Source organism: Prionailurus bengalensis, chromosome C1, assembly GCF_016509475.1.
Source record: "Prionailurus bengalensis isolate Pbe53 chromosome C1, Fcat_Pben_1.1_paternal_pri, whole genome shotgun sequence".
Classification (NCBI taxonomy): domain Eukaryota; kingdom Metazoa; phylum Chordata; class Mammalia; order Carnivora; family Felidae; genus Prionailurus; species Prionailurus bengalensis.
In genome coordinates, this window is record NC_057345.1 from 126435737 (window position 1) to 126448387 (window position 12651).

General features: G+C 42.7%; 1 protein-coding gene across 2 annotated transcripts in view; it reads left to right on the forward strand.

The window, feature by feature from the left end:
• MGAT5 (alpha-1,6-mannosylglycoprotein 6-beta-N-acetylglucosaminyltransferase) overlaps nucleotides 1-12651 on the forward strand; it is a 341991-nt gene that overhangs the window by 144453 nt on the left and 184887 nt on the right. For both annotated transcript variants that reach the window (XM_043573265.1, XM_043573264.1), the window contains exon 4: nucleotides 698-862. In XM_043573265.1, the coding sequence (XP_043429200.1) occupies nucleotides 698-862 (165 nt within the window). The remainder of the gene's footprint in view (nucleotides 1-697; nucleotides 863-12651) is intronic.

Sequence of the window (12651 nt, forward strand, 5' to 3'; positions counted from 1 at the left end):
AGGACATACTAGAGTATATAGCACTAAAAATAACAATGAAATTGATCCAGAAGTTACTTCAAGATGTTATCTACACTTTGGAGTTCGGATTCTGTGGGTCAGACCTTCATGCTATAAGGAGGAATTTAATAGAGTGCTTTGATAGGATGCTAAGTAACCCAGAGTTTTCTCTATCAACTTAGTAGCTGGAATTAATTTTATGTCACTTACTGCCTTACATGGACTGCAGAACAGACTGATTTGTGCTCTCTGGGCCACTGTCATCTTTAAGGTATGGTTTGTTAAAGGGGCATCTGGATGGCTCAGTCAGATAAGCATTTGACTTAAGCATTTGACTTCAGCTCAAGTCATGGTCTCACAGTTCGTGAGTTCCAGCTCTGTGTTGGGCTCTGTGCTGACAACTCGGAACCTGGAGCCTGCTTTGGATTCTGTGTCTCCCTCTCTCTCTGTCCCTCTCCCCTGCTTGTGCTGTGACTCTCTCAAAAGTAAAATAAACATTAAAAAAAAAAAAAAAACAACAGATATGGTTTGTTAGGGCAGATATTTAAGCAGTACTTTTTGATTGTGCCACCCTTTGTTCTTCATGTCAGAGACAGAGAGGTGGTGGGGGAAGAAGAGAAAGAGCGAGTGAGCGCATGAGCCAGACAAACATACAAGGGCCAAAGAATTTTTCAACTCTTTGCATTTTCTTTCACAGATCTGAAGAAAACACTTGCTGTGCTTTTGGATAATATCTTGCAGCGCATTGGCAAGTTAGAGTCAAAGGTGGACAATCTTGTAATCAATGGCACAGGAACAAACTCGACCAACTCCACCACGGCTGTTCCCAGCTTGGTAGCACTTGAGAAAATTAATGTGGCAGGTAAGAGCAATTGTCCCTGACATGGAGTCAGACCCCGCTTACAACTGGGAAAAGAGTAAAGCAGTACAGTGGTTCTTACTGGTATAAATCCCATAAACGTGGTATGGCCCTGGAAAAGCTCATTTTAAATTTATTTTTGATGAACATGTTAAAACACGTTTTAAGTCTCATCATGATGTGTAATATCTGGTGGTTTCTGTGACACATTTCATGAAATGAGCTCCTGGAATTCACATTTAATGAGGAGATTTGTAGCATGGATAAAGATGAAATGAAACAGGTTATCTGGGAAGCTCATGCCGGTTAGAGGTTCTTTCTCCTTCCCATTTTTATCAGTTTCAAAAGTCTGTTCCATATAATAGACTGTCTCCTTCCTGTTGTTCAAGAAGAGCCACCGTTGTAGAAAATGCCTCCTATGTGTATATGGGGAAATGTAAATTCTAGAAATGGCACTTAGGAAATAAATGGCCCCTGCCTGATCTTGGCCTGATTCTGTAGCCGCTCGTGGACAAAACCCTGCAGTTTTCACTGGGATGCATTTTGTCTAGTCCCTTCTTAAAATTGGATGAGAGAAGAAAAATGGATTAAAAACAATGCCCAAGTCACACACAGCACGTATTGTCCATCGCTTACATCAGATTCCCCATTACACTGCCTGGGGTTGGCCTCTGGGTCTTTGTGGTTGAACCAGGACTTGGTCTTCTTAGGGTGACCTCTGTCATTTCTTAGAAACCCAGGATAGAGCGAAGAGCTCAAGGTTAGGATGAGGTGCTTTGGGTGAACAGTTGTGAGTTGTCTACACTCGTGGTGGTGGTATCCAAATTCTAGTTAGTGGATAAAATAAGTAGCTGGGTTATTTTTTGGTACTTTGAAAATCTAACTTAGTACTTTCTGGTTTACCTTTACCCCTGACTTGTAGAAGTGCATGGACTTAAGTGGGAGCAATTCTTTTCCTTTCCTACCTCCCAGTGTCAAAACATTTAATTGTTTCACATTATGCAACCTTGTTGTATTACCTTTTTGTTCTGTTCTGCCCTTTAGCAAGTGTTAAATTACAAAATATATTTCTAATAATCCAAAGTATCCAACCAAACAAAGGTATTAAAAATAACTTTTAATTACAACACAGAGACAGTGTCATCTGGGCCATAAATCCTATCTTCCCTGCAGTTTCCAACAGCTTCTGTAATTAGACAAGAAAACCTCCCACTGTGTTGAGCTGCTTATTAATAAATGGAAGCCATGCCTCTCCGGTCTCTACTCCCCCATTCCTGTCCCCAGTAGGAAATGCTATTGAAGAGGTCCTTTCTGAGTTCATGGCATTCTGCATTATCCTATTTCCAGACGTGGAGTGGGGTGTTCTGCCTTTAGCTTTGCTGCCTCCCACTGCCTCTGTTCTATGAGGCCCACGTAAACATACCTGTTGTCATTCTCAGCCCTGGTAAGGGATCTTGCTGCCACTGACTGTCCTGTTTGTGTGCCAGGCTTACAGGGAGACTTCGTTGCCTGGGCTCCAAGCCCCAGGGTACAGAATTGTGGGTAGATGTCCAGGAATGAAATAGGGGAGGGAGGGAGTTGGTGGCTCCTTCTTTCACATGGGGTTCCAGCCCCACGTATGGAGCTAGCTTACTCAGGTAACACAAACCTCTTGAACACATTCTCGAAGTTGTTGGCTCTGAGTGGGTCTCCTTTTGATGTGCCACTGGTTCTGTGTTTACGAATAATTAAAGAACCAAAGTATTTCATGTGTTCTTTTAGGGGGGACGAGGGAGAAAATTTAGAGTTGTGTCTAATAATTAATTAACCTCATCGTCACTCCTTGGTATATTTTGCGTGTGATACACTTTGAGATTTTTAATGGACACTTAGGAAAATAATATATATGCATAAAATCACACAAATGGTGATCCTGTAACTGGAGGTAGCTGTGAAGGCTTCTTACACAGGAAGGTAAATTTTGAAGGTGGGTAGGATTGAGGCATAGGGGCCTCATGGAAGAGTTACAGACTAGAAATGCATCGTGACCCAGAAAATAATTGGAAGGAAGGGAAGGAAACTAACATCTAGCAACCTCCCAGTAAATAACCAGTTACTGTTTGGAACTCTTGGAGGCACATGATTGTACTCTGTCTTCTCAACATCTACAAGAAGCTAGTGGTTTCACTGGTTTCATGGAGTTTAAGTGTTTGGGCAAGGGGGGACCTTTGATAGGGACCTGGAACCCCCTGAGCTCAGCTTAAGACCTAGCACCATATAGAGTGTGTGCTCCATCTTTCTTATAAATCATCTTGTAAATCATCACAAATGGGTGAGTTTAGAAAAATAGGTTACTATTTTCTTAGAGGTTCCTGGAGAGCTGACAGTTTTCTGGGATATTTAATAACCTGTCTGATAAAAAAAAAAGTTCTCTGTGTCTAATTGTCTGTTTCTTTGACCAACCTTTGCAAAAGCAAGCTTGTCCCTATGTGTGCATGTGCTTTCCTCCCTTAGCCACTGTGATGGCCACAATGGATATAGAAGTGAAAGAAAGAATGGAGGCATCCTACTTTATTTCTCCCAGAGGGTGGTGGGGCCTTTATATTTTGTCAGTCAAACAACATATTTCTAAACTATTTGCCATACCTGTAGATTGTGGTGCCAAAAAGAAGGACAAAAACTTAAATTTATAACCCTTGTTCAGGAAAAAAAAAACCAAACCATTTATTGCTGCTTTTGCCCTCTCTCTGATCTGTGGCCATACGGTCCTCATTACCTCTCTTGTCGTAGCAGAAATGGCACTTGAGCTGTGAGAGGGTTCATTTTTATAGGGTTCCAATGCTGATTGAGTGAAGTTTTTCTTTTTCTCTTTTTGCATTAAGACATGTGGTAATTGCTCAGAAATGTTCTCCCTGGTGTGTCTTTACTGCTTACTCTGGTGTCTTATTGCTTGCTGATGTTTCTGATTGCTTACTGTTGTGTCTTATTGCTTGCTGATATATCTTCTGGTTGGCTATAAACTGCTTCTAAATTGGGTACCATAGCAGTTGAAGAAGGGTTCCTTAAATTTATTTTCTTTTTAGGGATAGCTCTGTGTGTGTGTGTGTGTGTGTGTGTGTGTGTGTGTGTGTGTGTGCGCGTACATGTATGCATGTGTGCACATGCTCGTGTGCACGCATGCGTGAGAGCTCCCTTTCTCTGTTTAGCTGTGTTCTCTGTACCTTTTATCCAAAATGGCTTTTCTTTCCAAATTTATCACTCCTGGGCTTTTTTATTATGTGCAAGTGATGTTCCCCTAGAGAAGTTTAGCTGGAAATGAACTTAATTGAAATCAAGAATTAGATTGAACTGCATTTTCGAGCTTGGTTTATCTTGTTGAAGATGAAGGTGAATCGAAGAAATGAAAACCCAGATTTAAGAAAAATTCACACCCTTCAACCAATTGCATAGTAAATCAGTTTCTCTAGATATATTCCCTGAAAGAACTTAAATGTTTCTTTGCCAAAATTATCCACTTTCAGAATGACATTTTTGTTTTTGGAAAGACCAATTCCTCTTGTCTCTACTTTTATTATCTTAAATGATGAAGTGGAGGGAATGGCATTGGAACTGGAATAGCATCTTTGCCATGTGCTAACATAGGGAGAAGGTAAAAAATATGTGACAATGGTAATGCTGGCCTTCTGGGGACTGACAGTGTCCACTTAATCTGTTTTGTCTCTAACGTCTTATTCAAAGCCTCCCTGTTGGGAGTGCTCAGTAAATGCCCACATTGATTGGATTATGCTGGAGGGGATGGCATTTGGTTTCACTGCTAAAAGAAGTTTCTCCTTCTGGTTTCTCTTTTCCATTTCTGCTCGTGGGGAATTGCTTGGAAGTGGTGCTTGATATCTTATTTCCCTTTCTCAGACCTTAGAAGACATCATCAATGAAGTTGAATTTTTTTTTTGGGGGGGGGTCTGTCATGTCTGAGCTTTGTAGAGATACTTCTGTGCTGTGGACCTTTTATAGAATGTGATGGGTACAACTCTAGATTATAATATTTTGGGTAATGGGCGCATTGTGCCTCTCTCTCCATCAGTTGAGGCAGTAAATGCATGTGTCCCTCTGCATTTACTTATTTATTTATACTTTAAAAAGCTAGTTGTTGTCATTCAACATAAGCTGAATAACCAGCCAGCATTCAGGGTTAGCTAGAAGGCACAAATTAATGATAACATTTCTTTCCTGTTACGATCACTTACAATTACAAGGTCATTTGGGAAACACAGCCACAAAATTGAAGATGCAGGCACAACTCCAGTGGCTGTTTTCTAATATTTAGTCTAAAGTGAATGTTAGCTAGCCCAGCATTTTCCAAACATCAGTAGCCACATGCAATGTATTGCAAGTGAAGTGCAACATATTTGAGCCTGGATGCTGTTCTCAATAATAATAATAATAATAAAAGAACCATAATTATTATTCTACCACTTAAAAGTTGAAAATGAAAAATGTCCCTGCTGAGTTTCAGGACTTGCATTTGGAACTGCAATTTTCCCCCTTTCGTGCTGCTAATGGACCTTGAAATTAAGTTGCACCTGTGTTGTTTCCTTGTTTGGGTTACCCACACTGTCATTTGTGGGTTGGGTAGCACCTGAAGTGCCCCAATCCTGTGCTCAGCTTAACAGGTGGCTTTCTCAGGATCAGGTAACAGCCGGGCAGTGGCACCCCCCCAGATGCTGCCAAGAAACGGGGCAGAGAGCAAGAGACAACTGTGTCTTTCTCCTGCATGTCTCTTTCTGTTTCATTCTTTGTAGGGGCAGGAATAAATATGTGGCTACCTGTCAGGAACAATTCTTATGGTATCTTCCTAGAAAAATCTGTCATTGTTGGTGTGGTTTTCACATTGTGTGTGGTCATGGTGTTTTGGTTTTTATCATGAAGAAGGAGAAGGAGGGCAGGAAGAGGAAGACAAAGAAAACTATAGTTCAGAAGAAGTGATGCTGACCTTTGAGCATGGTATTTATAGCTCTCATTCTCAGCTGCAGGCGATTTTGCCCCCCTGGCCATACTTGGCAGTGTCTGCAGACATTTCAGTTGTCAAACTGAGGAAGTGTTATTGACGTCCAGTAGATAGAGGCCAGGGATGCTGCTGAACATTCTACAGTGCACAGGCTAGCTGCCACTACAGAGAACTATCTAGCCCAAAATATCACTTGTACTGTGGTTGAGAAACTCATATACACAGGATATTGTTGGAGGTGTTCCACTTATTACCATTGCAGAAACATGCTGGAGATGTTGCACTTTCCTGATGAGCCAGCTGAGACCTAAAGTCTCCTCCTCTCTTCCTAGCAAGGTTTGTTGTTGTTGTTGTTGTTGTTGTTGCAACTCCTCAGCCCCAACAACTGTTAGCTTTGCAACCGATCTTTGAGACCTCCAAGAAAGAGATTTCCATAAATTCCCAGAAGGCACTTTTGGGCTCCTGACCTTAAGAAACTCCTTTCCTGGACCCAAACCAGTAAATTTTTGGCAACACACATTTTACTCCTGCTTATATAGAAGGTAATTATTTCTTTTCATGAAAGAGCTGCTAATTCAGAATAATGATGGCAAAGTAGTCTGAGAGAGTGGATTTAAATTACAAAAATGTTTTAGAGGAAATTCTATTTTATTAATTTTAAGCAGAGTATATAATTATCAAGACATGAGAGAGTAAATTAAATTAGGTAAGGAAAATAAGACAGGTCCCCCAAGATCTACTTTACAGCACGGAACACCCTACACAGCATGTTTGGAGCAGTAGAAAAGGAGACCATCCTGAAAAGGTAGGTTGAGGGAATATATGAAGAGTTTTCCTTGTAAAACTCAGGAGTTTGTATATGTTCTGTAGGCAGTGACAGCTGAGGAGGGTTTAAATAAAGCAGGAGGATAATAAGATGAGACCTGTATTTTCAGAGAAGAATTGGTGGCCATGTGGAAGTGGAGTGCTTTAAAGGGGGTCCTCTGGGAAGCCAGGTGAGAGAGTTTAGTGCACTGGGCAGGGGAAGGCCTAAAACGAGGCATGTGCGTGATGCCCAGGGGAAGGGGGGGTTGGAAACCCATGTCTGGTGGAGCTGATGTGAGCAGGACCTGGTGGACCATGAGCGAGGATGAGGGAGGAGCTAGTGTCATGACTGGGTGATGCCTTTATTGATGAAACAAGCCAGCAAAGGCGGGATCTTGTGAAGACAGTACCCATATGTCAATGTGGATTGCTTTGTTGCGAGCCACTTGTTTAGGAATATCAGCGTAAAGGAAGTTGGGACATTGGTTTCAGTGCTCAGGACATGAAAGACTTCGCGGAGGGCAGTGTTTTGCAGCCAGGCTGCCCTGGTTCAGCTCTCGGCTCCGTCAGTTCATTCCTTTGTGACTTTAGGCATCTTTCTTAACCTTTCTATGGCTGTACAATTGGGGAAAAAATAGTAGTTACCCATTTCATGGGGATTATTTGTGAGGATTAAGTGAGATAAATAAACTACTTAGACCATGCCTCATACAAAGTCAGCACTAAATGAGTGTTTGTTGTTTATTAGAATATCACCACTGATAGTGAATAAAATGACTAATATTTGTGTAGTGCTGTATAGATTAGAAAATATTTTCATACATGTTTCTTCATTTGAGTGCTTTAAACTTTCAGTTTCCAAATAGACCTTTTTTTGTCAATCCTTCCTGACCTTTATGAAAGGCTTAGTAGGAAACCCACCTGTTTATCAATAATTTCTTTGCAAGAAGCAAAAAACCGTAAACAGAAAGGGAGTTTAGGGCCCATGCAGTTAGCTAGTTCCAGAGATAGTGCTGAGCTCAGCACTGCTGACTACAGACGTGGGGACCATCTTTAAGAAACTCAGCTGTACCTCCTTCTGAGTTGGCTTCATTCTAAGTCCATCTTCCCAGGGTGGTGGCAGAAAGGGTCACAGAAGCCTCCAGGTTTCTGGCAACATTCTTGGGGAAGATTCTAATCATCTTGCCTATCCATGACCTAGTCACAGTGCTCAGTGACATCTTGATTGGATGTGACTGGGTCATGCAGGTCACCCTGGGGTTTCAAACTGGGGACAGGGTCCCTAAACAGATTGTAGGCAGCAAGCAGATAAAATAGGAATGACTACCAGAGACCCTTACCACACTGTGGTTTGGATTCCCACAGTTGTCCTAAGGCTGACTCCAACTTTTCTTGAGGGTTCAGAGGACAAAGCTTCTAGAATGCTGACCTTTCGTCTCCCATTTTCTTTTATTTTTTTAGATGTTTATTTTTGAAACTGAGAACAAACTGAGGGTTGATGGGGGGTGGGAGGGAGGGTAGGGTAGGTGATGGGCATTGAAGAGGGCATCTTTTGGGATGAGCACTGGGTGTTGTATGGAAACCAATTTGACAATAAATTTAATATATTAAAAAAAATGTTTATTTTTGAGAGAGAGGGAGGGAGGGAGGGAGCATGAGCAGGGGAGGGGCAGACAGAGAGACAAAGAGAAAGAGAAAGAAAGAATCCGAAGAAGGCTCCAGGCTCCGAACTGTCAGCACAGAACCTGATGTGGTACTGAAACTCATGAACTGTGAGAACATGACCTGAGCCGAAGTCGGACGCTTAACCAACTGAGCCAGCCACACGTCCTCTCCTGTGTTAAAGGCTGCTGTGGCTGAGTGCACCAGCTGTGCTCGAGCCAGCCACACCCATGCCATGCTGTTTGTTTATGCTCTTATACATTTACATGTTTTTGTCCTCAGCCTGGAATGACCTTCCGTTTTCCTGGCTCTAATTTACCATCTTTTCCAAGACTCATCTGAAGCACTGTTTCCCATAAAAAGTCTTCCTGAAATCCTTCCAAGCCTTCTGGTGCCCTTGCTTTGTATTCGCACGAGTGCTGTGTACATCCTTGGACTTTCCCATGCTTTGCCTGTCTCCATAGTCAGGCTCTAAGCTCCTTAAAGGCATGGGCAAAATACCCTACATTTTTCTTTTGGACCCAGTACCTAGCTGGGAGTCTGGCAAGATAGCAGGTTCTCAATAGGTGTCCAGCTGAATGCCCTTCTCCCTCTCTGGGACATGCGCCAGGTCAACCACTGTCTTAGAACTTTTATCAAGACGGTGACGGCCACGTGGTCAGTTCTAGATCACTGTGTCTGCCATGGCCTGCTTTGACAGTTTCCTGAATAGTTTAGTAAGTCCCAGAAGCACCTGGAAAGCTGACTGCTAACTTGTTCAAAGGGGAAAATGCTTTTGCTCTACTACACTTTCTGAAAACTAAGGTGTTGTAATAAGATAATCTGTTTTGTAACTTTTGGTGGTTAGTTATTAAGTAGGATTTCAACAGTTCGAACTAGCTATACTATAAGAGATTGCCCCGAATGAATAGTCCTTACAGAAATGCAGGAACCTACCAATCTTAATGCCTTTGGACTTCTTACTGACCTTTCAAAGAGTACGTGGCTTTTCTTCATTTCAAAACATCAGAGTATGTATTCCTGTGGAGAATCCTGTTCTTCCCAGCCACTTGAGGGTGAAGAACAGGAGCCCTTAGGAACGTGCACTGTGGGACTGACCTTGACACTTGTGTAGGCTTTACTTTTGTTTATAAAAATGTCCCCACACAGGGCTGTTGAGTGGATCAGAGATGGGACATACTGAAATAGATTTGTTTTAATCAGAAGGCAACCAATCCCACTTAGTCTACTTTGGCTAAATGAGGTATGTATATACAGTTGTGCTATCAGTCTACATATGGTATTGATTTAGTAGACATTCTGCAGCCACAGCATAGCATGTGGTTTCTCGCAGATACTCCCTTGTTTTGGGCACTCCATCCTTTACCTGTTTGTTTGTTTGTTTGTTTGTTTGTTTGTTTTAATGTTTTATTTATTTTTGACAGAGAGAGACAGAGCATGAGCAGGGGAGGGACAGAGAGAGAGAGAGAGAGAGAGAGAGGCAGGGAGGGAGGGAGGGAGGGACGGAGAGGGAGACACAGAATCCAAGGCAGACTCCAGGCTCTAGGCTCTGAGCTGTTGGCACAGAACCTGACCTGGGGCTCAAACTCCTGAACCATGAGATCATGGCCTGAGCCAAAGTTGGAAGCTTAAATGACTGAGCTAAACAGGCACCCCCATCCTTTACCTGTTTTTATTGACACATATTTTAGTAGAGGCATTCCAAAGCCTGAGATTTAAAAATTGGGAAAAATTGTAGAATTGAAGTTGTTTCAATGAGGGTGGGGGACTGTATCTGTTTCTGGGTAGTTAAAACAGTTTCTTAGGTACAGAAGCTTGTGGGGTTTTGATGGATTTTCTTTTAAGCTGTGCTTTTTGGCTTTGCATACCCATAGCTTCTAAAATTAGACGATCTAAATGAAAATCAGTTACTAGTTTTTGTTGATGTTTTTTCCTTCTCAGCGTATCTCAGAAAAGGAAGAGAGAAGGCTGATGTGGTGAAGGTGGCCTGAAATTTTTTGCTGAGTTTAAAAAGGAAGCAAAGAGGTATATAGTTAGATGTGTCACTCAGAAGGACACAGCTGCCCCACAGTTCTGGGCAGCAGATGTCATCTTCATTACTGGCCACAATGGTCTCCTTTTTCTGTGTCTCCTTTACCTTTGCACATTCAGCAGACCTCATGCTCAGGATCACAGCACCCAAGTCCATTTATGTCAAGCTGAGGACCTGTAGCATTGGCAGAGCCAGCAGGGGGACTATGTGTCTGGGGTCGACAGAAAGTTGAAACTGCATTTTGATTGGCCTTGTGAGAGCTGGCCGATGACACTGTTAGCTGGTTTCAAACTGTCTTGACCTTTCATGTTGGTGAGCTTTTTAAGTCAACATTCACAGTGGGAACTTTCTACCTCCATGCAGCTAGAGATGGGCTCTTAAAACAGTCATTACAGAAGGGCTACAATGAGCGTCAAATGAAGGATTTGTGCTGATGCTCTCCCTACACCCCCTTGTTGGTGACAAGATTGAATGGCAGCTATAGGATTGTGGTTTAGACACAGACTGGATGCTGACAGCCTGGATCCAGTTCTAGCTGTGCTACCTATCTGTGTGTCTTTGTAGACCCAGTCAGTTTCCTCATCAGTAAAATAGTGATAAAGTACCTGCACCAGGGGATTGTTTTGAGGATTATGAATTCATACATGGAAACCACTCAAGGCCAGGCACAAATTAAGAGCTTGGTAACTTTTGGCCATTGGGACATGCACTTCTTAACCAGACTGAGAATTTGACCTGTGAGCCAGAGTGTACATACTCATTGCTTATTGAGTGTGTAAACTACCCAGTCCTAATGCTGTATTTTGTAGAGAAAATAGTATAGACAACCTGGGGAAAGGGATTTTTGGAAGCTGCTTGGCAGTCACAGGCTAGACCTAGTCTTTGGCGTTAGACACTCTTGAACAGAACTCCTGGCCCCCTTTTTTTACTCCTTGTTGGCATCTAGTTTCCATGGAGCCTCAGCCTCACTCTCTGTACAATGGAGATAGTGATGCCAATGCTTATCCTCACATGCCCATGAGGATGCAGTGAGATCATGTATCTGAGAGCCTGGCATGGTGTCTTAACCCCACTTACTCACAGACACTGCCCTTTGGGGTTAATAACCTCATTAAGAGAGAGGGGGCACAAACATAATCTGGCAAACACTGTCGTATGTTTTAAACAACCAACACTGCCTGGATGGTGCCAGGCCTTGAGTCAGACAGCGGAAATGCAGCCAGGTGAGAAACTAGGGCTTCTGTTGTGAATGGAGGACCACACCGCGTACTGGAGGAGGAAGGAGCGAGTATTTGGCAGTGCTCACAATACCTTTCTTGACCCTCAGCCTAGAGCTTCTTTCACCCTAGTTCAAGAGGACCTGTTGGCTTTTCCTGACCTTTTGGCCTTGGGAATGACCTTTAAACTCTGTAGCCATCCTAAGGACAAGGATAGGGATAGGAGTGACTGACAGGAATTGGCACAGAGGAGTTTTCATAATCCTATGGTGGAAGTCATGCAGTCCTGGTGACAGCAAACTGCAGAAGTCTGGAAACTGTGCCTGACCCCTCCCTGTCTTCTCACTCCATAGTAGGGAGGATAATTCCTGTACTGTAGAGCTCAGCTCTCAAGGGAAGACAGTCATTAACCTGTCTAAACTTTATGCTAATAGAACTTTCTCAATAATTGCTTTCATTAAGTATGGTTAATATGAGCAGTACAAGTTATGGCAAGATTAGCAGGAGAACAAAGTAAATATTTAGGACTTTATTTCAGGGTTCATTGGGGTTGGGGCAAAGAGAAGATTAGTAAAAGCTTAATCTAATGGTGTCTGCCATCAAAACATAATAGACCACTTGACTGAAGTTCCAGTGGTTTCTCCTCAGTGGCTCTCTTGATCCCAACTGTGTGTCTTATAGGTGATGGTTTGAGCTATGTTCTCTCCTTACATTTTGGCCCCCATCAAACAGAATAACATGGTGAGAAACTGCCTTCCCTCTACTTCCAGCAATGTTGTGAGGATTAACAAGGTGGGTTTTGGCCCGTGGCTATGCCATGTAGGGAGGACTGTTATTCCCTTAAAGTAGAGGGCTGTTAGTAGCAGCTGAGTTGGCCAAGAAAGCCCATGATGAGTGCTTGCTTGTGGCTGGACATGCTGACCTGTCATCTAAGTGTGCCGAGGAGTTCCCTTAGCTGTGGTTTTCATGCTTCTAGGCTACCAGTGACAAAAAGTAGCCACAATCTCTATCTTTGACTTTATGTAATAATAGGGTGGCGTTTTCAAAAGGAAAGACTTTATGCACCTTTATATTATAAAAAAGGATAAAGTTC